We start from the raw sequence: 27141 nt of genomic DNA on the forward strand, positions 1-27141 counted from the left end.
GCACACCTAAATGAGCCATTTTTCTGTTTTACAGAAGCGACTGGGAGATCTAGGCAAGTGGCACACTGAACTTTAATATATGCTATCCCTTTTTAAATTACAAACTTTTGAAGATCACAAAATTATCTTGCCTCTCAATGTCAATGATAACTTAGGATAAAATTTTCCTGTACTTGATTGCTTCCTATATGTGATTAGTCAGTACCAGATATTTTCTTCCTTGTGACAATCCACAAAGAAACATTGAGGAAAGACTACTGTAATCAAATGACTGATAACATCAGAAAGCATCACACTCCATTGGGTGAGCTCATTGCTACCTGGTTTAAGATAATCAGGAAGTTATACTTCTTCGGCACCCCACCCTCAGCAACCACAGACCTGGTATGACCCTGCATCCATCTCCTTTCTCTGGCTCAAAGCTGTGAGAGTCAGGCCTCACACCCAGAAGTGCATCCCAAAATCCTGTGGACTGTCCTCAGTGTTCAGTTCAGCCAAACTGTCTAGAACTGAAAAAAAAAGTCACAGCTGACTTCTTGAACCAAATTTTCAGATCTAGAATTTCCAGTAGATACAGAAACACCTTTAAAAGACTTCCATCAGAACTGCCATTGTCTTTATTTGAAGCAAAGACACAGACTGCCTTTGGAGAAGGGTCTAAGAATTGCTGGTCCTCTTGCACACTGTTCACTGCTCATCAGTTGGCTGGTTCTTTCACTGAGAATTCATCTGTAAGCTCAACTATAATTAACACTAAGGGCATCCACCATGCAACACTGGGTGACTGAGTCCCAATTCACTCTATGGTTCACTGCTGTGTCATCATGGGAAAGTCACTTCCTCATCTGTACAATGCACCTAACAAGAGAGCTCACATCAGATGGTTGATGTGAAAAGGAAATGAGCTCAGATACAGTGGACTTTGAGCTTGGTTCACAGTTGGCACACATCTGTGATATTATTTCTACCAGAGCAACTATCATAATTCCACAGTAAAGCAGGTTTCTACAAGGATTCAAATAGTCAGAAAATGTTCACAATGAGAAAAAAAACACTCAACTGAAAAATATCCCGGTAAATACAAGGCTTCCTTATTTTTTCTACACATATACATACCAATAGTATGCAAAGCACTCTCTCTGATGTTGTAGAACATGAAAATATACACTACTGTCTCTGTGTCCAAAGGGTTTGCCAGTTCATAAATGAGATAACATATTTGTGTAGGCATATTAAGAAATAGAAGAATTTTCTTAAAAAACTTAATACAGAGAAGGTCTAAGATTAGTTTGGAAATTAAGGAAAGCTGCTAAAGAAGGCAACAGCAGATGATCCACAAAGGATAAGTACAATCCGAAAAAGCAGGGCTGGTAGAACAGCAGAATGACACGGAGCCAGGGAACTGACAAGGAAGGGAAGCACACAGGAAGATGAGGGCCGTGTCTGAAAGGTACTGGTGGGTTGTAGTGCTGCAGACGGCAGAGGCAGATGAGTTACAGATGATGAGGTGCTTGAATGCTTAACACTGAGAAAAGATGCCCACGTGTGATTGTATCCTTCCGTGTTTCTACCTTGAGGTCAGCCTTTGTAGCAAGGTAACTTCAGTCAAGCCTTACTTAAAGCAAAAGGTGTCTTTTGAAAAGCATCTCTCACACCATCCTTTGTGCGGTGCTTTTACTATAATCAGAACAAAGCAACAGGATCTATAGTGCCTCACAGCATGTTTTGGGTTCCTTTAGTTTTCAGGAGCTCAGGTAGTGTTCTACTGGAAGAAATAGCTTTTTTTTTTTTCTAAGTATATTCCATTTTCCTTTCTTCAGGTATGTATGTATCTGGAGTGTTTTTATACCCCTGAAACACTGCTTACATGCAGATGCTGATTTGAAAGCATCTGATACAGAATGGCAGGCAATCTGTATAAGCAGTTAGTTGGGGAATAAAAACTGTATATCTGGGTGCACCTTTTCTTTGACTTTGTCAGCCTCTCCCTAACTTTTTCATTAAATATTCCAGTAACCTTCAATTGCATTCTTATTTAATCTCAGTGCAATTTTCAATGTTTCAAAATTATCAGGCCAAGAGAGATCTACACTGAAAACAGGGTCTTTTTTCTAATCCCAGATGATTACAACTTCAAAATTCTACAAATGGTCCAAAGGGGAGGTAGTTGAGATTTCCAAAACATTCTATTAGTTTGTGTAAATTTTATTTAGATCAAACTTGCACTTCTGGGAAATCAGAATGCCACAACATTAATGCTGGCAGAAACAACATTTCTGTAGAAGCAATCCTAAATCTGCCGAGGAAACACAATTTCAAGGACTTTACAAAGCTTGTATATATGGCTAAGTGTAGTTTGTATTCGTGTTGTCTCTGATTGTTTTGCTGTTGTAGAGGTCATCTTCAGCAGACCATGCTCTCCATTTCTCAAAGTGCTGTTGTTGGACCACAAGTGTCCCCTAAAGGCTCCCCAGATAGATAAGTCATGGAATTGGAATTATAGAGATGAGACCTCTATATTATTGTGATCATGAAAGTTGCTTCTACCTAGATTCTTCTCTTGTTCTGTCAATTCCTGTCTTCCCACACAACCTACCCATTCAAAGATGAAGTTGCTATTGGGTTTAGATATTGTTCTTCGCAGGCACACTGCCAGAGGGTTGATGTCACCTGCAGAGTTGAAAACAATACAAGACTTTCACCAACAAGTCACAAACTGCCAGGAACCAATCGATGGTGGAACTTATTCAGAGGATAATTACAAACCAAACTTCTTCAAGCACATTTACTTTTCTTCCTTTTAAAATTTATTACTTTTTTTCTAATTTGGAATACTTTAATAAGATTAGTGACTTTTTGAAATTGCTTACAGCTAGAAAAATAAAAACAAATGTTATGTCAGACTTCTAAATATGTAAATTAATTTCAGAGAATCTGAATCCACAAGATGTCTTAGATCTGGTGAAGTTTTATACAATTTTAAAGCCAGATTTTCTGTATTCAAGATTATATGGGTTATAATAATAATCACAGCACTAATTTGTACATTCATTTTCTAAAACTGAGTTACAAATATCCAACTGTTTTCTTTTTTAGTTAATTAATTTCATTTCGTTTTATGACACAGTTTCATAGGCTTTGGGGTTCCCCCAACTCCTCCCCATGTCCTCCCCCCATGCTGGATTCCTCCACATTGTTGCAGTAGTGGAGTTCAGATCCAGTCTGATTCCTTCATTTCAAGCATGTACCATGCATAGAGTCCAGCATCTTATTGTCCAGATAAATTCAACAGTTTCTCGGGCAGACCATCTCTGGTCTGAAAGTAGAGCTGGCAGAATATCATCATGTCCAATGAAAAGCCACAATCCTTGTTCCTTTTTGTTTGCCTTTATTTTCTTTTGAACTTCCCTTAGTGCCAGATATTTGGTAGGAGGTACTGTGTGACAAAAGAGAAATGATTATAAGAATGTCATTCTTGCCAAAAAAAAGTCCTAAAAATAGTTTCATTTCTAATATAGAAACCCCAAGCAATTTAGACCTTTCTTGTTACAAATGAAGATTCCTGATACTCTCAAGGCTTTACCGTCTAAATGCTGTCTTAGATCTTAGATGTAAAGCCATCACCAAATATGTGTCTTTGCAACTTCTACACTTCACCTTTAGACCAATTAACTGTTTATTTTACAAATTATTGCAATGTGCTTTAACCAAAAATTTGAAGGGCCAGCACACACTCCATACACCTGTTAGAGTCTCAGATGCTCTACTTACAATCCAACTCTCTGCTGTCATTCGTGGGAAAGCAGCAGAGGATGGCCCAAGTACTTGTACCTTTGCCACCCTCTTGGGAAACCCCAATGGAGTTCCAGACTCTTGTCTTCAGTCTGGTCTGCCCCTGGCCCTTGTAGTCATTTATGGAGTAATCCAATGAATGGAGGACTTCTATGTCTTTTCTTCTCTCTGTAATTCTGCCTTTCCCATAAGTAAACGAATCTTTCAATTTTTAACAAGAAATTTGAGATAAACTCCATATCACACTTAAAAAGGAGACTGTTTGATCTAGAGGAAAGAAATCTGGACCTTACAGTTGGAAGAGAAAGGTTTAAACAACAGTTAATTATTATTTTGTAATGCCAAAGCAGTCCATATAGTGCCTCTGAATTGTAGTTTTCACTTCTAATTTTTTTTTTTAATTATTTATTATTTAACTTCAGTAATTACATTGTATTATGTGACACAGTTACATAGATACTTGGGTTCTCCCCACCCCTCCCCAAACCCTCCCACCATGGTGGATTCCTCCACCTTATTGCATAACCACAGCTCAAGTTCAGTTGAGATTTCCCCATTGCAAGCGTATACCAAACATAGAGTCCAGCATCTTATTGTCCCGTCAAGTTCAACGGTTTCTTAGGTATACCCTCTCTGGTCTGATGACAGAGCCAGCAGAGTATCATCCCAGTCAATTGAAAGCTCCAACATACCATCAGCAAAAATTTACATCATTATGGAATTAATTGACATAGTAATGAGTAACCAATATGTTAAAAGTAAATGCGGGTTCCCAGCCACCTTCTGTGACCACCTCACCTATACTTCAATTTTAGTTTATACACAACATATAACATTCAAAACATAACATGTTATACATAACATCATATCATCTTAAATTAAGGCAAACATGTGGTATTTAACCTTTTGGGATTGGCTCATTTCCCTTAGCATTATGGTTTCCAGTTTGGCCCATTTGGCCACAAAGAACTGCATTTTGTTTTTTTTAATAGCTGAGTAGTATTCCATGGAGTAGATGAACCATAGCTTTCTTATCCAATCCTCTGTTGATGGGCATTTTGGTTGTTTCCATGTTTTTGCAATTACTGATTGTGCTGCTATGAACATAGGAGTACATGTTGGTTTCTCATAGAACAAGTGTTCTGGATATATTCCTAGGAGTGCTATTGCTGGATCATACGGTATGTTGAATTTGAGTTGTTTGAATATTCTCCATACTGATTTCCATAGAGGCTGTACCAGCCTGCAGCCCCACCAGCAGTGGAGTAGGGTTCCCTTTTCCCCGCAACCTCGCCAACAAGTGTCGTTGGTGCTTTTATTCATGTGGGCCAGTCTTACTGGCGTTAGGTGGTACCTCATTGATGTTTTAATTTGGATTTCCCTTATTGCCAGGGAACTTGAGCATTTTTTCATATGTTTATTTGCCATTTGGGTTTGTTCCTTTGTGAAGTGTCTGCCCATTTCCCGTGCCCATTTCTTGAGTGGCTTGTTAAAAAAATCCTAGGGGAGATCATAAATATTTTGGTTCCTAATGAGACATTCAGCAGTGAATGGTTGTACTAAGAAAGTTATAAATTATTCTTTGATCCCTGAATTGTGTGTGTGTGTGTGTGTGTGTGTGTTTCAAAAAAGAGTGGTTCTTTGTGCTTTTCTTTGGAGTTTCTTGTTTTCACACATTTGCTTTTATGTAGTGAATCAAGAACAGTGACTGCATTCAAGTCGCATTGTAGCCACCAAGTGGTTCCTAGAAGTACTGCTAGGTATCACAAACCACAGCTTTAAATAAAACTGCTTGGACCCAAAAGAGTGGTTTTATTTCTTCTTTGGTGTCCTACATGGAGTAATACCACTTTACCAAAATATCAAAGTAGCACTTTGCTTTTCCTTTCTTATCAACTTGAGAATCTACAATCAACAACATGGATTCACAAGCCTTTGGCTCTCTCCTAACTCCCAAGCGCCTCCATCTTCTATCCTTCAACTAAAGATCTACACGCGTAATCTGAGACTACCATGCCAGAAGAGACGCTAGGTATACAACTGCAGTTAATCACAAAAATGTACCCAATATTTTACACAGGCTTCTTTCTTGCCTAGATTAGGAAATGGAGTCTCAAAATGATTCAGCAATTTCCTAGGTTGCCCAATTCAAGAGTAGCAGGATAGACTCAAACCAGGGACTGATGCAGTTTTCCAGGCCAACTCTCAAAGCTTCTCTCCATGCCCCATCTCTGTGATGTGCTTTGCTGCTATTACTTCTCTGGAGTTTTAGAAACTTCTACCCCTACAACCCTACACCAGCACATGAGAATGATCTAGAGAAATTTTTATTGTATTATTTTGTTTTTTGACACAGTGTAATAAGCACTGGGGTTTCCCCTCCTCCTTCCCAAGTTCCTTCCCCTCCCCACCGATCTCCCCTCCAGCTTTACAATGGGTGTCTTTCGTGAACTTTTCCAAGTCCATCATGCTGCCACTGAGGTGTCTCCCAACAATGCAGGCATGGACAATGTCAAGAGAGTTCAACATCCAACTGTCAGGACATTATCAGCCACTTATTTGTGAGTCCTTCCTTGTACTGCGTGCATGGAGACATACTTCTCACTGTTTCCACCTATGACCATATTAATTCCCACTATACTTCCATTATATATCCCCTTAAACACTGAGCCAGTGTACACAGTACACCACAGGAGAAAAAACAGTGAACTTTCAAAAACATGTCTGGTTAGCACTTAGATGGGAGAGCTAGAGAAACTTTTTAAAATAATCAATGCCTAAATCCCTGTCAGAGAAACTAAAACCAAAATTATGAGAGAGTGCTATGTATTTTTTTTAATTCAGTAAATGATCCTGTCGCACTGTAAAGGTTAAAAATCACCGATTTTAATAGTGATATTAATTCTGTGAGATGTTTTTCTATTGTGTTGACACGTAACTAAAATTATATTCTTGTAAAACACCCCTTTAACATTTTTTCTCTTGCAATAACAGGTGGATGCGATATTTATTGACTCAACCTTGAACAAGCATTATATCAAGAATCGGGTAGTCAGACTGACGTATGTATGTCTGAGTACAAAGGGGGGTCAAAATCCTTAAGAGGCAAAGAAAGACAAAGGAGAAAAAGATCTTCAGAGAGGGTATGACTCTGTGGGCTAGGCTCTTGGCTAGTTTTCATAAGTAACGTCTCTACAAGTCTCAAGCCATAGAGTGACCACCATTCTGTAAATGAAAATGCTAAGATTCTGGGATTGTGAGAGATATGTCCACATTTCCCCAAGGGACAGATCCAGAACTCAAACCCTTCAACTGACTGTAAGGCCTATCAGAGACAGATGCCTTGGGAAAACCTGTAGCATGTTACTGCCTGCTCCAGGTATATTCACACAATCTCTTCAACAGATCAGATCTTCTGTTATGTCATTTCAAAGATATTAAGAAAGCAATGTTGAGAAAAATAGGATTATAAATTGTACCTGTAATAAAGCCTTAGGGGCAGGAGCATGCCCAAACAAAATGACGCCCCTGTTGAAATTAATTTCTTTCTGCCATAGTGGAGGGGAAAGACTTGTATTAATGGAAGAAACTGCTTGGAGGCTTCGGTGATTTAAAATAAGAAAAATCAGATAGCAGGACCTAAATGTCATGGGCACAAAGTTACCAGCCTCTATGACTCCAAGAAGAGATATTATGTATCATCTATCTATCTATCTATCTATCTGTCTGTCTACGTATATCTATCTATGGAAGAAAGCTTCCATCTGCGGCTTTACTCCCCACTGGCCACAATGGCTGGGTTTGGGGCTGGGTCAGACCAAAGCCAAAAGTCAATTCTGGGTTTCCCACATGGGATCAGGAGTCCAAGGACTTGGGCCGTCTCTGCTGCTTTCCTAGGCACATCAACAGAGAGCTGAATTGAAAATGGAACAGCTGGGACTTAGTTTGGTTCCCACATGGGATTCCAGGGCTGCTGGCTATGGCTTAATCCACTGAGCACCAATCACAATTTATCTTTTTACAAAAAGCCAAAAAAAAAAAACCCACACATATTCAGAGTTGGATTTATCTGAAGGAAAATTAGTTACTTTTCTTACCAATGGACCAAGGCCTTTTTGGTAGACTTATTTATTTCAAATTTTCATATCATTACTGAGTAGCCAGTGATTGCCATAATGATTTGATAAATATAAATCTGATGGCTTTTGCATTTTGGAGACAAAAGGTTTATGAATGATGAAGTTTTCTAGATTTGATGCTTTTCGTTTTCAAATTCTGATCTGTCATAGCATTCTACCAATATGATCAGTCTATGGACAACTTTGAATGTGTAGGTATTTTCCCCATGTAATTTTCCGTAGGTGTCCACAGAAATTCCATTTGACAAACAGTATCAGCTTCACTAGTCCAAGAGGGAAGATTACTTGCTCATGTTTACCACTTTGACAAAAAAAACTTCTTTTATTTGCATTCTTTTATTCTAGAGTCTGAAAATACCACAGTATATAAAATGTCTCCGAGTTAGTGTGATTCACTATTTTTTAATCCAAATATTTTGGAAGCGAGGAATCTAGTTTTTTCCAGAAGGTGGACTTCAGCTCATGTAAAACCAAGAGATGTGGAACATCAATACGTGCTTTTATTCAGTCTTTAACTTTGTTATTTATAAAAAAGAAACATTCTATATAGACAATTATAAGCAACTGTTGTACAAGCCTTCAAATTAATTAGGAAATGTATTCAATTCATGAGGAAAGATAGACAAGGGGTCATTTGAAGTGACTCTGGGCCCAAGTGAACTACAGGAGAGTGTGAATGTGAGAGGATCAGCTCTTGACATTCTCAGTGTCTGTCTCATAATTCTGGATGCAGTGTGTAGGACAGTACTTGCTGCAGTATTTGAATATGCTCCTCTCCTTTGTTTGTCTCAGTCCAGAGGAAGATAGTGTCAAAGCAGATGTTGTTATGGTATTCCAGTTCCCTTCTACTGGGCAAAGGGCAGTTAGAGAGAAGAAAGTCCATAACATCTTGAAACAGAAGATGAGGAACGTAAGAACCTTGAGGATAGATCCCTCATCTGTCGACGTTAATGGTAAGTAGGTGCCTTTCTTGGTGATCTGCAATCCTCCATGAAGTTCGTGTTTATTCACCATACTTTCCATTCAAAATGACAGCTGGAATTAAGATGAAAAATTCCAAGTTCAACAGTGACATTTTCAGATTTTATTATTCTCTGATGAAAGCATCTCTAAACTTAGTCATTATGTAGTTTTTCCTGTAGTAATTGATTGGCACTCATCCCAAAATAAAGGCAAACATTAACTACTAACAGGGGGTTAATCTGATCCAGACACTACCTCCATGACTAAGCAAGGAAAAACACCAACTGGGCGCCTCAACCACATCTCTGGGTGGAACCTTCCTAAAACACACACTCATCTGGTGTCTCTAAAAGGCACGAATGGTTCCCACATTGACACTGTGAGGTTTGTGTTACCCTTTGTTCCATGAGCATTCGAAAAACTGGTAAACCAACTCTGGAGACATTAAAATCATCTTGTAATAATGCTTTAAAAATCACTAAAGTGGCAGGGGTGGAAATTACTGCAATTATTTACACATTGTTCTAGGTTATTTAGTTTTATTTGTTTTTATGTTTCTGTATGCTGTGTGTGTGTGTGCGTGTGTTTCAAGCTTGCTGTAGCATTATCTCATTTTTTAAAATGATTTTTTATTTTGAGGGCAAAAAAGAGCGAAATATTCCACTGGCTCACCTCAAAATGTCTAACACACCAGGGCTAACCTAGGCCAAGGCCGGGTAAAAAGAACCCCTTCTGAATCTCCCACGAAGGTGGCAGGAGTCTCAGCACATTATCTGCTGCCTTCCCAGACACATTTGCAGGAATCTGGACCAGAAATTTGAAGCATCCAGGACTCAAATCAGACGTTATGTTTCCTGATATTTGTGTTTCAAGTGGTACCTTAACCCACTGTATCTATAACTTATTTACATGAAAGAAAACCAACACTTATCAAAACCTATATGTTCTTAAAAACATGTACCTATTTTTTTAAAGGCAGAATGAAATTTTCCATCTATTAATTTATTCCATAAATGGCCGTAATAGCCATCTGAATCCAGGAGCTGGGAACTTCAGCCTCTTCTCCCACATGGGGTGGCAGGGTACCAATCATTCAGGCCACATTCCACTGCCTTCTGAGGCACATTAGCAGGAAACTGAATTAAAATAACAGCAGGCTGGCACTGTGGTTCAGCAGGGAGAATTTTCCACCTCTAAGCATCCATATCTGTACGGGCACTAGTTCATGTCCCAGCTCTTCCATTTCCAATTCAGTTTTCTGTTTATGGACTAAGAAGGCAGTGAAGGAGGGTCCAAGTGCTTGGGATCCCGCACACCCATGTAGGAGACTCAGAAGAGGCTCCTGGCTTTAGCTCAGCTCAGCTCTAGTCCTTGCAGTTCTTTGGGGAGTGAAACAAGAGACAGAAGATCGTTCTGTCTCTCCTTCTCTCTGTATATCTGACTTTCTAATAAAACAATCAAAGAATAGAAAAGATTCAAACTGATACTTTGATATGGGCAAGTGGCAGCTTAACCTGTGAGCTACAATGCTAGTCCCTATCTCTATGTTCTTTACAAGCAATATCTAATTCCAATGAACTAAGTAAATTCATCTTTATTGATGGGAAAGAAAAAAGAACACAAGGAATCTAATATCTGAAGGGAGATGAGATTGAAGTTTGGATTTCTAATTTCTAATTTTAAGAGGCACTGTGAAAAAGGGTTTTGTATGGAAACATATTTTAGAAATATTGCCTATGAAATTCTATCCTTTATATTATCATATTAAAGATTCTATAGGGCACAGCAAGACAAAGTGCTCTGCCCTTGTCCACAAAATTGCATCTGTTTCTAGCCCCAAGTGCAGATTCCTTACAAATTCCAATAGATCCCAGAATCACAGAACAGAATCAAAGCGAGTAATTGAAACAGGGTGTGCTGCCCTTACAAGGATATAGCTGGATCTGCAGGAGGAAACTTTATCAGGAAGTAAATATCTAAGGTAATGGAATGGGCAGAGGCTTGTTGATGGGACAAAGAGTCAGCTACTCCGGGAATAAAGCTGTGGACCTCTCCCAGCCAGGAGGAAGGAAGCTGCAAACTGCCTAATCCACCCTCTTTGTTAGGTGGGAAGGCAAATGAATTGAAGTTGTGAAATTGTGGCCATTCTGGTAAGTTACGTGCTATGTTCTCTGTAGTTTCCAATAACCACTTAATTTGTCAGGATTTTAGAAGGCTGGGTCATCAGAAGCTAGAAATAAAGCATGACATGGTCACTGCCTGCCTGGTCTTTTTGTCTCCCACTGGTTGTGAGTTTCATCTTACTTTAATGACTGCACTTGATTAAAAGGCAGGTTGTGCTGATGGGAAACCTGATTTGGGAGGTCTCTAACTAATTCTAACCCCATTGAGTCACTGCAGGATCACCCAGGTAATCAGCCCCTGCTTTTCTTTCTGTATTCTCATATGCAGAATTGTGATATTATGAGAAGATATGAGAAAATAGGAAACAATGTTAGAACACAGAGGTTACTGAGAAAGCTGTCAGGTAGTGCATATGCTTTGGAAATGAAGCATTATTGTGACGGTCACAGAAAGAACTAAAATCTTGGAGTTTTCAGACAAATGTACAGAGCAGAAAAAACTAAGGGAAAGTTCAGAGGGATCCTTTAAGTAATTCTTAGATACAAAAGCACTGTGTTTCAGGAACACTTAATTTTTGGACTCGTGGATCCCGTAGACCAAGTCAAGAATATTACCCTGCAACCCAACATTTAACCATAGTTTTCAGGAATCTGTGTTTTACTTTGACAAATAAATAGGTGATGTGAGTCCCCCAGGATATGCAATGTGTCAAAGAAAAGTGAAAATCACCTGCTTTACATTTCAAACACCAGGACTCTGGTCAAGTATATCATGGTCATGTTTCACACAACTTCATTTCCCATCAGGATACATATATTTCAGAGAGCCCTGTGAGATTTTGAAAATTCAGCGTTAGGTAGTCAACAATGTCTTGTTATTGTTTTTATTCCTATATCTGAAAAGTAAAAATATTGGATCAAGATTAAAACATTAAGCAACCAGTTAATTCTATGTTGTATTATGGCTCCAAGTATAACCATTCTCTCTGAAAATCCCATCATCAAGAATCCAATTACACTCACAACCATTATGCTCACCTAGTGGAGAATAAAAAGACCAGATTTTAAGTTAAAAGTTCTATCATTATACTGTTTTCCATCTTAATGTTTTACTAAAGACAAATTTAATAAAATTTTCTAAATTAAACAAACTACAGTATTTGACAGAAAATTGTGTCTTTTCTATAGGCATTGGACATACATAATAAGCAACTGATTCATTACTACGCAGTCATTTAGAGATGCTTCTATGAGATTCCTTGTGTTAGATTATTTCCAAATTTCCTGTTTTTACAGTTTATCACAACTAATTTCCTAAGAAAGATTTATAGAAAGTTGGTAGATTCAAACAATGTTATTTTGCACCATGGAGAGACTAAGATGTTGACAATGCAAGTCTGGGAAGTAGCACTGGGAGGAGAGACCAAAATGGTTTATCTTCCTCTTCTTAGTAAGCCATTTTAATATGAAATATTAACAGCTTTAATAAACTTTTCACTAATTTAGGTTTATTTTTCCTCTTTATTAAGGCTAACAATCAAAAATCATTTATGATATATAACATGAAACTGGTGTATACATATACCAGGTTAAAAGTTTGTGTTTATAAGTTTTCCTAACTTTGCAGAAAACTGACAGAATTTAATCTTAGGTGGTTACCAATATTGTGCAATTGTTGAATAAGTATACAAAAACATGTATTTATGAGAAAAATTCATTGTGATCACTCAGGAAACTGTATCTTAGAAATATTTTCAGGATAGTTCATGTGGACATATTTCTAAAAAAAAAAAAACCTTTTTTTAAAGATTTATTTTAATTTTGTTGGAAAGAAGATATAACAGAGAAAAGGAGAGACAGAGAAAAGGAGAGACAGAGAGAAAGATCTGCCATCCACTGATTCACTCCCCACATGACTGCACGGACCATTGCAGAGCTGATCTGAAGCCAGGAGACAGGAGCCTCCTCTGAGTCTCCTACACAGGTGTGTGGGATCCCAAGGACTTGGGCCCTCCTTCACTGCCCTCTCAGGCCATCAACAGGGAGCTGGATTGGAAGTGGAATATCTGGGATATGAATCACACCCATACGGGATCCCAGAGGTTGCAGAGCAATGATTCAGCCACTAGGCTATCACACCAGGCCCTTCAATTTTTTTTATCATAAATTCTTAGAAAAGCAAGGTTCATGTAAAATCCTAGGAGGCTGGATGGAAAGCCTGGCGTGCTTCTCCTGGTTCCCTCTCTCCCATCTCCTAAAGTGGAACTCAAGGAGATCTCACCCTACACTTTGAAAAACTGCAATTACATACATGGGTTTTAATCATATACTGTTTATGCCTTACTCAGGCACTGTTTAAGATATTATCCACCTAATTACTAGTTGCCCATAAGTCTCTTCAAAAATTATTATTAGATAGTCATTATCCTGGCTGATCTGTATGTCCAATTGTCTACTATCTACATATGATCAGATTTCTCTGATAATTCCTGGTTATTGAGGCCATCTAGGAGAATCTCATATTACCATTCTTTGCTCTATGTTTTTCAGCAATGAGCTCATCAACAGGAGAGCTAACTGTCCAAGCATGTAAGTCTAGTTAGTTTAAATAAACAAGTTCAACTTCCACATCAGAAAGGACATCTTCAAATCTTAGCTCATAATTTCCTACCTATGTCCCACAATATCTTTGGGTGAGAATAACAATCAGGCAACAAATGTCAAATGCATTTTTTGTAAGTCTTAGACTGATCTTTTAGTCATATTCAAAAAAGACATTTTATAATTTGAAGTACATACATGTTTCTGGTCTGGAAAATGTGGACTTGCTTTTGAAATTTATTTCATGTTATGAAATGTGTTTTCTGCTGAAAGATTAAAAGTATGAAAATGATCCATATAGAGGAAAGAAACTTCTATCAGTGGCTGGCCTAGAATACATGCTTAATATTCTTATCCCCTTAGTTAGCAAAAGCTTTACCGATCTATTTCAAACTACTTGCCTACAATCTGGAAGATTTTTTAAATTGGTCCTGAATTTGAGCAATATTCTACAGGCATTTGTCCCTGCCCTTTGGAAACATGTCAAATATCTATATTTACCTATTTATTCATTTGCTTAGCAAATATCTTTTAACATCTGCCAAATACCAGAAAGTGTGGCAGGACTGGTAGTTTTTCATTATGAGAAACTAACACACAAGTTAGTGTTCAAAGAATAAGAAAGGCATAAATAAATCAAGAAGTATTAAAATATGTAAATACACTCTACACCATGCTGGAAGAATTCATCCAAGCTACCCAGTTCTTGTGAGATTGGAAAGTGATCTTCAAGATAAAAGGGAGAGAGAGGCCACGGATCAAGCAATAGGTGACATGAGTGTCCCAGCCAGAGGCAGCCTCTTATAAAGATGTCTTCAGCACCAGAGAGAGCTCATTTTTTGCAACTGAAAGATGCTAGAATGGGTAGAATAGGAACTGAGGGCATATGACAGGGGAGCAATGAACAGAAACAAGGACTGGAAACCCAATAGAGTGTCTTCCTCTTATTTAGAGGACAGTCACAAGTCACTAGAGAGTGCTTGCCACTTAGAGATCTCTCAGCCTGCAGCAGGGAGAGCGTGCTAGAGAGAAAAGACTGGCAGCAGACCAAGGCATTGGGAAGCTGTTATGGTGCCTGAGATGAGGCACCACAAGCTGCTGCAGTCCAAACCACAGAACAGCAGTGACAGAGGCCTCTGAACTAGCTGGCCACAGAGGCAGTGTATAATCAGTACCAGAAAACTGGATTCTCAAACCTACTTGGAGCATATATTTTCTTTACTAGCACTTTGCTCTTAAATAGACTTAATTCATGGAATGAAGCCTAAGTAACAAGTTCATCTCTGGTCAGATCCCCAGAACAGAGTCCATGCTTATTCCTGACCACACAGAATGCAATGTTTGTGTGGAAGCAGGGATCCCTGTATCCTGAGAGTGAGAAACTAGACATAGTGCAATTACACCTGCAGACTTTAGGAACCAGTTGCTCAGGAAACAGAGGAGAGGAGGGATTCAAACAAATGCATGTCTGTGTGGCCATGGGGAGTTGTTATTCTGTAAGGAAGGACTTCATAGCAGTGTAACACTGCTGAATTCCCTGAGAAACAACAGTCCAGTAGAAGCTGCCAACGTATCTAGATATCTAATGTACCAAGTCTCCAGGGTTAATCTAACCCAGTATGCTGTGCCAAATCTTTGCATGCTAACATAGCTTCTGTAGGCAATACACCATTTACAGAAGTAGGGAGTGGGAAAAGCCTGAACACATCAGGAAATATGAAGAATGGAGAATCAACTAATACATGCTTATAGAATGGCAGATGCAAATATTCCATGATGATACTATATGGAGGCTCAGTTTCAAACATCAGAGCAAGATTTCTTATAATTTAATGATCTCATCTTTTCCAGGTTGTGGCAAACGAGTTGTCCCATTAATAGTCAACCGAATCATGTCTGGAGACATTGCAGCCAGGGCTGCCTGGCCTTGGCAAGCTTCCCTTCAGCGTGATAACATCCATCAGTGTGGTGCTACCTTGATTAGCAATACGTGGGTCATCACTGCAGCACACTGCTTTAAGAAGTAAGCCTTTGGAACTCTATCACGAAAAACAATAATAGAGAAGGAAGCTTTGACCTTAAATCCTGGACCACAGTAGTAGTAATAAATCCCTGAGTTTTATCATATTCTCAGCACTATGAATGTACCAAATATGATTAAAGTGAAATAAGAACACCAACTTCTTCTGAAAAAAAATGCTACACTTGAATGCTTACTTTACTTACTTGAAACCTTTTGTATTAATAGTTAGGATAACAATCGTTATCCCCGTATTTATAAATCAAGTCACTGGAATTTGTAAGGTTTATTTTCATTTATTTGAAAGGCAAGGTACGGGGGGGCGGGTGGGAAGAGTGAGGGTGAGACAGACAGAGGTCTTCCATTTACTGGTTTATTCTCCAAATGGACAACTAGGCAGAGCTGGGTCAACCTGAAGTCAGGAGCCAGTAGCTTCTTCCATGTTTCCAATGAGGATGCAGGGGTTCAAGGACCTGGGTCATCCTCCACTGCTTTTCCAGGCACATTAGCAAGAAGCTGGATCAGAAGTGGGGCAGCCAAGACTTGAATCTTATTTTTTGAATCATTGCTGTTCCAACATGTATGTATACATATATCATATTTTCTTTATCCACTCATCTTTTATGAACATCTAGACTGATTACATCCTGACCATTGTGAATAGTGCTACAATAACCAGTGTATTTTACATATGCCAATTTCAGTTCCTTTGGATATGCACTCAGAAGTGTGATATCTGGAGTCTATGATCATTTTACTCACTATTTTTAAGAAACTTCCATGCTGTTCTCTGTTACTGGCTGTAGTAATTTGTTCCCCAAACTAGCTGTTACTAATTTGATCCCACACTGGCTGTACTAATTTGTACCTTCTGCACATTCTTGCCAGTAGTTGCCATTTTTTCGCTTTTGGATACTAACTATTCTAACTGGCATAAGATGATAATTCACTAGAGTTTTAAATTTTTGAAATTTATTCACCTGGCTTAAATTCAGAGAGAATTCCAATATGCTGGATCACAGTAGCTGGCACTGGGCCAGATTGAAACCTGGAGCTGCACACTCAGGTGGACGACAGGGCCAGAACTTGTTGAACCATCAATTTTTGCTAATGGTGCACATTAGCAGAAGCAGGAACTGGGAGTGTAGCTGAGGTTCAAATGCAGGTGCTCCCGTGTGGGATATAAGCATTCCAGTCAATGCCTTACCTGTCCGCCCAAGTGCCTGCCCCAGTCCAGCGCTACCAATTTACACTTTCCTGACACTTGATAATGTTGAGTGTTTGTTCATGTACATGTTGGTCAACTCTATTTCTTTCTCTTTCTTTCTTTCTTTTTTTTTTTTTTTTGAAAAATTTCTGCTCTAATTCTTTGTTAACCAGAGTGCTTCTTTGTGTTGTTTTTGAGGAGTTTACAAATACTTTATAGCAATCCCTCGTCAATTGTGTCATTTGCCAGTACTTTCTCCCATTCTAAAGGCTGTCTCTTCAAGTTTGTGACTATTTCCTTTGCCCTACAGAACCTTTGAATTTGGATATAATCCCATTTGTCTAGTTTCGCTTTTGTTGCCTCTACTTTGAGTTCTTATTCAAAGAGTCGGTGCCTATACTGATGTCTGGAAGTATTTCCTCTATATTTTCTTCTGGCAATTTCATAATTAATTTCACATCTTACATTTAGAAGTTTGGTCCACTTTGACCCTTTTGGATCCATTTAGGTCAAACAGAGAGGTGGAGGGAAGCAGTTTCACTCCTCTGCATATGGACATCCAGGTTTCCCAGCACTGCTCACTGGAAAGGTTGTCCTTTCCCCAGCCATATTTTTATCAAGTGTATGTTGTAGATCCATGGATTCATTTCTAGAGCCTCTGTTGTGTTCCACTGCCCTTTTTGTCGTGTGTGTGTGTGTGTGTGTGTGCCAATTCCTCATTTGGGTTACAATCGTTTTATAATACATCTTGAAATCTGGTATTGTGATACTTGTAGTCTTTTTGTTCAGAATTGCTTTGGCTACTTGAGGATTTTTGTGACTCGGGAATTTTCTTCTAGTTCCATCAATAATGTAGTTCATATTTTGATGGCATTGAATCTGAACCTTGTTTCAGGTAATATGCATGTTTTAGTAATATGCTCTTTCATTTTGCAGACAGGGGAAAATATATCAATCTTTTGTGTCCTCTCCAATTTCTTTCATTGTTGTGATGTAATTTTCAGTATAGAATTCCTTAACATCCTTGGTTAAATTTAGTCAAATGATTTTTTTAAATGAGATTGTTATTATGCTCTCTTTCTTACAAAATTCATTACTGATTTATAAAAATGTTATTATTTTTGTGAGTTGCTTTGTATCTTGAACTTTACTAAATTCAGCAGTTCAAATAGTCTCTAAATAGAGTCTTCATATTCCTCTATGAATAAAATCATACCATCTGTATACCGGTACAATTCGACTTCCTCCTTTCCTATTTGTATACCTTTTATGTATTTGTCTAGACTAACCTCTCTGGTTCAAACTTCAAATTCTGTATTGAATAAGAGCAATGATTATGGACATTCATGCCTCTAACTCTAGGTCTTAGAAGAAACAGGCTCACATTTCCCCCACTCAATATGTCATTGACAATTGATTGGTCAGGTTTACCCTCTATTATTTTCTGTAAGATTCTATACAGATTCTTGATGATCAAAAATCATGAGGGTTCTATAGACTTATTTGTTAGGAGTTCAAAGTTTCTTATGTAGGTGTCTAGTTTGGGCATGTAGTAGGAAGTTTACTTTGCCAAAGTTGGTTCAATTTGTAATAAGTAGTTCTATTTTTTAAATCACATTTATTTCTTTTGATTCATACATGTTCTCAATATTCAAGGCTGGGCCTCATAAAAGCCAGGAGTCCCAAATTCAAGTAAGACCTCCCAGACGACTGGCAAACACCGGAATGCATAAGCCATCACCTGGATCTTCCACAGTGTGAATTAGCAGGAAGCTGGTATCAGAAACAGAGCTGAAAAACTCTGATAAACAGATGGCATTACCACCGCACCAAGCACCCACAAGACACCTTAGTAGCATTTAACACTAAATGTGCACTCTAATACTTTCTACCACTAATGTTTGTTGTTTTACCTGGAACAAGAGAGAGCAGGTTTATTTCTTCTGTAGTCTATGTTAAAAGAATTTCTTAGTTATTGTTCACAGCAAGCATAAAATTGTTGAGAGTCTCTGAAGCATGAATGAATGAAGCGTAGGCATCGCGACCATTTCCCCAGCACCAGCTTTGCAGACTCCATCACATTGTTTTCTCCTCTAGTTTGCTTACTGTCAATATATCCCTTCAATACGCTTCCAAGAAACAAACACGTCAAAATAGATCGTAAGACAACTATCACATGTGACAAATAAAATAGGAAGGCTTAGAGAAAAATAAATAATATAAATTAAATGCACAGGCAGCAAGCAGCTTAGCAACTAAGCACCTCTACCAAAAGCTGGATGATTCAGAGCGTCTGTTGAACTACTAACGATACATTTATAGCCTTTACTGTGTCTTAGACAATAGATTTTTATAGACTTAGCAGATGATGTGGAAGTTATGCTCAACAAATCAACTAATACCATAAGGCTTGAAACTAGAGTGTTGGGTAAGAAAAACATAAAATTGAAAAGAACCTTAGTTATCTAACAATAATGAGTAACACGCAAATTTTAAGTTTAGCAAGAATAAATGTAAGGGAGGGTTGGGGGAATCCCAGAGCCTATGAAACTGTGTCATAAAATGAAATTAAAAAAAAAGAATAAATATAAGGCTCTAGGTTCGTTGAGCCTAACTCAACTAACTCAAAACTCAAAACTCAAAAACTCAATTGTATCACTACAGAGAGTAGGAAATGCTTTAAGTTTTAAAAAGAATAGTTTAGAATTTCTTACAAAACGTAGTTCTCTTTGAGTCACTTGTCACAGCGCTATTTTGTGACTATGATTTCATTAACTGAATCAACAGGATGCAAGGCACTCAATTGATCAAATTTTATTTGGCACAGAGACTGTATCCAGGGTGACATTTAAAAGAGACCTTGACAAAATGAAATGCTTTTACATTAGACAGTGTTGGATGGTAAAGGAAAGGAGTGATATTTTCATAAAGCTTTGACCTTCAAAGTAAGATGCACAGATCAAACGCTTCCACATCATTAGGTCGTTTATTAGAAATGAAAGGATATCGGAGCCCACCCCAGACCTACAGAAACAGGCAGGAGACACATTTGAGTAAGCTCCTGTGATTATTTGTGTGTACCTCAAACTCTGAGAAACATTACCTTAGGACCAAAAAACAAGTATATTCTGAGAAAAGTCTAGTACAGCTGATAGTTACACTAGAACTTATGAGGTGTTCTCACGGAGAAGAGAGCTGGGAAATCAAGAAAGGACTTGCTAACAGGCAGAACTTCTCAAAGAAAGGAAATCCAAGGTTAAGAAAGAGATTCTAAAGAACATAGCCTCCATTGCAGGAGAGTTCAAGCATAAACACTCACAACTTGAAAGTGTTTTTGTAACAACCACTGCCAAGTATTAAACTCCACTATGCTATTTGGTTAGGAGCATAGTAATTCGCTTTATGCAATTCTGACATCCAACTTGCCAGGGAAACTCTCCTTTGAAGCTCCCCCTCCTTCCCATGTTTTTTTTAAATGAAGGAAATTAGGAAAATGAAGCAACTTGCCCGTGGCTGCAATGTCAGGGGATGGCAGCACTAAAGCCAGCACATGTCTTCCTGATGCCAAAATTTCCTTCAAACTCCGGATTAATCTAAAAAATAAAATTACTTGTTAACGATCTTTCATGCTCTGAGATTATTTGATATTATTTCATTTTAATATTGACAACACTTAAGAGATGAACATTTTTTAGTAAAAATATATTTATCACTATTAAAGTCCATCTTTTTAATTTCAGCTTAAGGTAAAAGTTCAGAAAATTCATTCTTAATCTTGATTTGGTATGTCATTATTTTAAGGTTTGTCATTTAAAAGCATAATAAATACAAGCTATATTAAATAGTATCACTCCATTCCTCAAAAGTTCCAGAATGACCCTTCCCACTTGAGTAAAGATAATTTGAAATCTGACCTTTACAAGCTCATGATCATAAATTTTATTTATGATAAATTCATTTACGTAAGAATTTTTGTGAAAACTGCTCTGCACCCATAAAATTCACAGCAGACCAATTTATAAACCAACATGTCAATATTTATGTTGTAAGTTCCTTAGTGGTCCTTTACAGCTTTTCTCATTTGACTATTTTAAATATCAAAATGGTATATGAAGGAAACAAATAATAATCCCAGTATGACTAATAGCTTCCAAACTGAAGTTAAACCCCAATGATATGTGTATATGCTTTTTCTATGATTAAAGCCATCTATCAAATTATCATTTTAAGAGACAATCTAATGTAAATGGATGGTGCCTGTCTCTTATGGATAACTGTATTTCAAGGATTTAGTCCAAGACATTAATCTTGCTCTGAGTAGATGTGTTTTGGTGAGGACAGAATCCTAGGAAACGAAGAGCAGAGAGGGGCAGGCCGACATCTGGTACTGGACAGTTCCACCTACTAAAACTTCTTGAAGTGCTTTCCTAGACGGCCATCACCATTACCAAGTCATCTCTTTGAAGTCCGTGAGTACCATGAGCCAGCAGTCACTCAAGGCCATCTGTGAGCACCAGCTGTGGGTCATCTCCCAAGGGCTTTGACCACATCCGCCCTAAGCAGCAACGCCCTGTTCTCCAGGAAGAACCATTATTATTTTTTTTTTAATGTAGACTAGGCTATATCATTCCTCTCCTTAAAAGCATTCGCTGGGGCCCGGCATGATGGCATAGTGGCTAAAGTCCTCACCTTGAACTTGCCAGAATCCCACATGGGCGCCAGTTCATATCCCGGCAGCCTTGCTTCCCATCCAGCTCCCTGCCTGTGGCCTGGGAAAGTAGTTGAGGACAGACCAAAGCCTTGGGACCCTGCACCCACGTGGGAAAATGCCATTTCTGTCTAACTTCTCCAACCTCATCCTCCATGACTCTTTCCCTCATGTCTTGAATTGTAGCCCATCAAGCCCAAGGCCTCAAAACGTGGTCCTAATTTCGTGGCTGACTTCCCATCAACTATATCTTAACCAAATATGCCACACACACCCCCAAAAGTCTTTCTGGACTACCCCTAGTATTCTTTCCCACCATCCTATTTCGTTTACTTCATGGTCTTATTCATCGACGTTATCTACTTCTTAATTTATCTTGACCATTTTCCTTCTCATCTTGCCATGAACAGAAATCTTCTGTCTTGTTCATGACTTTATTCCCAGCTCTTTGGATAAGATTTGCCTCATGAATGCTCAATAAATATTCGCTGAAGGAATACACGAATGATACTGCACGTGACTTGTGTTTCTAAGCTGCAATAATTCTGTACTTAATTTCAAACCTAATATGTCAGTTGCATGTGTTTTACCTGTAGACTGCAGAAAACGATCATTGCAAGCAAGAATCTTGTGAAATTCACGTATTGTACTTCTTTCCAACCTTTTCCAGCAATGCAAATCCACGTCAATGGACTGTCAGTTTCGGGACGACGATCAACCCTCCCTTAATGAAAAGAAACGTTAAGAGAATCGTTGTCCATGAGCGGTACCGCTCCCCGGCGAGAGAGTACGACATTGCTGTGGTGCAGTTCTCTCCCAGAGTCACTTTTTCGGATGACATACGCCGCGTGTGTTTGCCGGAAGCTTCTGCTTCCTTCCGTCCAAACTCCACGGTCTACATCACGGGATTTGGAGCACTTTACTACGGTGGTGAGCATCTCAGAAAAGTTAGCACAGCACTAAACCCTACCGACATCTCTCCGCCAGCATTACCCTGCCTGCCATCTCTACACAGCTTGAGTGGACAAGACACAGTTCTTAATTTGCAACCAGTAGAAACATAGGAAATCTGGTGAAACCAGAAAATTTTAGCCTTAATTGCTTGGGATTCAATGAAGGCGGGTTTCAGATGCACTCAGTTTACAGTGTTTGGAGGGATTCTGGCGCCACATAGTGGCAAACCTGGGCAACAACAACAACTCAAGGTTTACACCATCCACACTCGGGAACATTGCTCACCCCCACCACTCCCTGCACCCCCAAGCCCCGTGCCGCAGAAATCCCAGACGTCTGTGTCGGGAGTACCCTCATCAGTCATGCAGCACACTGTACTTTAGTGTTAACAATACTGAAAAATCATCAGAACATGCTGTCTAAAATGATTCAACCAGGTGTATTCATCTAAACATGAATTGTGCACTCTCAGGCATATTTTTGAAGTCTTTGATTTTAAGATGAAAAAACAGCTCTGCAAGAATGACAAAATTTACTCCCCAAACTCAATACAATTTACATATGCGTGTGTGTGTGTGTGTATGTATGTATATATATATATATATATAACTAGTGATAAGCCCATGGAACAAGGAATTACCTGGCTCTACCTTGGACAAAAATATGCTTTGTGGTCTCTAGATTATTTTCAAATACTCCATGCGGTTTGGTCCATCTCAGACAAGCTAAAATATTCATTGATTTTGTCATTCTTTCAGTCACTGAAAATATTAGTTTACCAATTTTTGTAGAGTTGCAAATCTGACACCTGCTTTGCACCTCTCTGGTGGGTTTTGTCTCCAGACACAGTTTGCAATCTGTGCTTCAGAATGATGGGGGGGGGGGTCTGGGAACATTGCAATTCCCTGTTGGTTTAGTGGATGTCCAGTCTGCAGTGGCCACAGAAATCGATCCGCTGTCGTGTGAATGAGGAGCCAGACTCTCCCAGCCAGCACTAACAGCACAGCATTGATGACAGCCGGTCTTGGAACAGCAGGGACCAGAATCAGCTCCCACATGGGGATGCTGGTGACCCTGGAACACACAATGCTGGGCTTGTGTGTCATTTTTAATTTATGCTAATATCATTCTGCTTTGATTGTTATAGTTTTGTAGCATATTTTAGAGTCAGTAATGCAGTGCTTCTTGCTTTGTTCTTTTTTTACCAGCTCATTTTGACAATTCAGGGTTTTTCTTTTTAATTTCTGCAGATTTTAGGATCTTTATTTCTGTGAATAGCTGCATGGATATTTTTGGACGGGACTTGCATTGGATCTACGTATTATTTAGAGCACTATGAACATTTTACTGCAATTAACTCTGTCATTTATGACCATTACATTCCTTTCCATATTTTCTATTCTCTCCCATTTCTTTGCTCTGTATTTTACAGCTGTCACTTTTCATCTTTTTTGTTAAATTTATTTTAATGGGGTTTTTCTTTACTTGTTTCTGGCTTGTTTTTTGTAGCTATTGTAAATTTTATTGATTTCATTTTTTCATTTAATTCGCTGTTGTTACATAGAAATGCAACTGATTTTGGATGTTATATTTTATTTGCAACTTGGCTAAATTTGTTTTTCAGTTCTAACAGTGGTCTGCTAGAGTCTGGGGTTTCCTCCATATATGAACGTGGAGACAGTCTGACTCCCTCTTTTCAAATTTTGGAGCCCTTTTTTCCTTTCTCTTGCCTGGCTGCTCTGGCTAGCACTTCCAGTGCAATGCTGAATAAAAGTGGTGAAATGAGCATCTTATCCTTGTCACTTAGAGTGCTTCCTACTAAGACGCGCTTCCTCTATGTTTGATTTGTTCAGTTTTATTCAAGAAAGGATATATGTGAAAGTCCTTCATAAAATATAGGGTACAAAGCAAATGCACAGAGTACTGTAGTTATTTTATCACATCTAGAAAGATTATCCAGGCACTTAAACTATCTGTGAGCTTTCTGGGACCCATAAGTGCAAACTTTATGAAATGCAATGACACCTTTAAGTATACTAATTAATTGTTCCTGAAATAAAGACATAAGAAACTGAATTTCTATGTTCGTTTTTGCTTGAAACAATATGTATAAAATGTTATAGGATAGTATTTGGTAAATGTAATAAATTATATGCAGAAAATCTTTTTTTCTTAGAAACTAGTTACATTAAACTCATTCTGTATGACAATTTTAGCATAAAAATATTAAGAAAAAAACATATCTGTGAGACAGGCAATGTGGTATAGTGAGCTAAGCTCCTGCCTGTATTTCCAGCATTCTATATGGGAGCCACTTTAAATGTTGGCTGCACCATTTCCCATCCCACTCCCTGCTAATGCACCTTGGGAAGCAATGATAAATGGTCCAAGTATTGGGGCCTCTGCAAACACATGGGAGATTTGGATGAAGCTCCTGGTCCTTGGCTTCGGTCTTGTCCTGCCCTGGCTGTGGAGGCCATTTGGGAGGAAAACCAGCAAACTGAAGATCTCCCTCTTTCTCAGTTTGTCCCTCTCTGTCTCAGTCTGTCCCTTTCTGTCTCAGTCTGTCCCTCTCTGTCTTTGTAACTCTGTGTTTCAAAATAAATGAAATAAAACAAAATATTAAAAATGGTCTCTCTGCTTCAATCTAGCTAGGGATGCTGATTGCGAGTACTAAAATTACTATGTTTTTCTTAAGGGGAATCTCAAAACGACCTAAGAGAAGCCAGACTGAAACTCATAAGTAATGATGTGTGCAAACAACCACAGGTATATGGCAATGATATAAAGTTTGGAATGTTTTGCGCTGGATATTTGGAAGGAATTTACGATGCCTGCAGGGTAAGTTGAAAACATTATTTTGATTTAACTAAGTCACAAAAAATGAATCTGGCCCAGAAAATGTTTTGTGTCCTTTATATTAGTACAAAATATAAATATTGTGTCAGATTGAAAAAGTTCTAAACCTAAACTTTTATCAGGTTTCTTAATGTAAAAAACACAATCTAAATTTTTCAGTAAGCAGAAATTCAAAACTGACAAAGCCAAGTTTTTCTCACAGAGTCATAGTCTAGAACGGAAATTATTAGATTTGATGCACTGTAATATAATTTCATATAAGTTACATAAATTATTTAGAAGTTTTGGGGGAGCAAGTATCGCAGATATGTTATGTAACTGAAGTCAGATTTTTAAAAAAGTGGCATTTCCTCAGGTATACAATAAGAAAAGTATGTTATAAAAAAGACATGCTTCAAAAATAAAAAGCTGTGACGTTACAGTGTAGGTCTAAGGGAAGCCCAAGAAACCTGTCAGGTCACAGCTTAAGGAGTGCAAAGGGCAAGAGAGTAGTTCATAATGGGCACGTCACATGGGGCCAAGTTATAAATATGGGAGTTTGCATCCCAGCGCTCTCCTCTGTTGTTCAACATCTGCCTCGCACATACGTTATCCAAGAAAAGCTTGAGTATGTTTCTTTCTGGAGGAACTTGATATTTGAGTTGAGATTCTTGAAAACTCCACAGGGGTGAAAATTCCATGCAGTCAGGCTATGAGAATCCCATGAATACAGGGTATCAGCAAGCCTTGCCCGGAGTCTCCCCAAATAACACAATGTGGGAGCTTCCATCTGAGAAGAAGCAGGGGACTTACAGCACATGGTCTGGGCAAGAAAGTCATTGGCCTCACAGCTAGTCTTCTGCCAAAAATGGACAAGAGGAATCCAGAGCTTAACAAAAGGTCTAGATGGTGGGAAGCAGGTTGAAGGAAGCAAGAGAAACCCTGGAGCAGATGGGACTAGGGGATCCAGACCTAAAGGGAGATTAGCGAGGAGTTTCAGGGATGATTAGTGGTGAAGAGAAGGCTCCACACACTGGGGAACAGACGGGAGGGAAGCTTCTTGCCTGACTGTGCAAGTGAGTAATGAACCAAAACTTTAGTCATGGAAAAATGGGGGAGGGGGCGTAGTCAGCAAACTGACTCAGGCACAAGTACCTGAGACAGTGACTGTAACTGGGCATGCAACAGAAGGTCCAGCAACAACATCAAATGCTGGTCTACAACTCAACAAATACTCCTGTATGTTCAGGGTGGGTCCCAAAGCCTGCTTTGAGAGGAAACAAAGTGAGGAAACCCTTAACCTTTCAATCGAAGGTGTAGTCAGGCAAGAGCAAAAGACAAATGACAAGGGGATGAAACGTAGAGACACAAAGCTTTAACAACTTTGTCCAGAGTTGTGATTCTGCCACAGATCTCCGTAAACACACAGGTACTCACCACTCTGATAGGAGAGCCTTGGTGTTTGAAATCAGCCCTGGAAACAGTAGGTAGGGTTTTGGCAAATGATGACCCATCATTTTGAAAGTGAGTGGTTGAGGACATGAGAGGGATACTTCATGAGTCCAGGAGTATCCCTAGAAGAAATAGAGGAGCAAGAATTCAAACCAGGCATTGTAATAGTGGATATGGTCACCTTAACCCCCATCTCAATTGCTAGGGCAAATCCCTATCCACAATCTTTTTTTAAAAGGGTATTAACCAAAAAGAACTAAAGAGAAAAACCAAGAAGAAAACAAAACTTTGAAGAAGGAAGAAGAGGAAGAATTTTAACTGACTTAGTAGAGAAGTTAAACTAT

At 38.7% G+C, this 27141-nt stretch overlaps 1 protein-coding gene across 1 annotated transcript in view; it reads left to right on the top strand.

The window, feature by feature from the left end:
* TMPRSS11A (transmembrane serine protease 11A) overlaps positions 1-27141 on the top strand; it is a 38787-nt gene that overhangs the window by 7988 nt on the left and 3658 nt on the right. Inside the window, exons 3-8 of the mRNA XM_004590894.2 lie at positions 6787-6854; positions 8724-8884; positions 13568-13606; positions 15470-15641; positions 22224-22483; positions 25206-25348. Of these exons, the coding sequence (XP_004590951.2) occupies positions 6787-6854; positions 8724-8884; positions 13568-13606; positions 15470-15641; positions 22224-22483; positions 25206-25348 (843 nt within the window). The remainder of the gene's footprint in view (positions 1-6786; positions 6855-8723; positions 8885-13567; positions 13607-15469; positions 15642-22223; positions 22484-25205; positions 25349-27141) is intronic.

This window comes from Ochotona princeps, chromosome 7, assembly GCF_030435755.1.
Source record: "Ochotona princeps isolate mOchPri1 chromosome 7, mOchPri1.hap1, whole genome shotgun sequence".
Lineage (NCBI taxonomy): Eukaryota > Metazoa > Chordata > Mammalia > Lagomorpha > Ochotonidae > Ochotona > Ochotona princeps.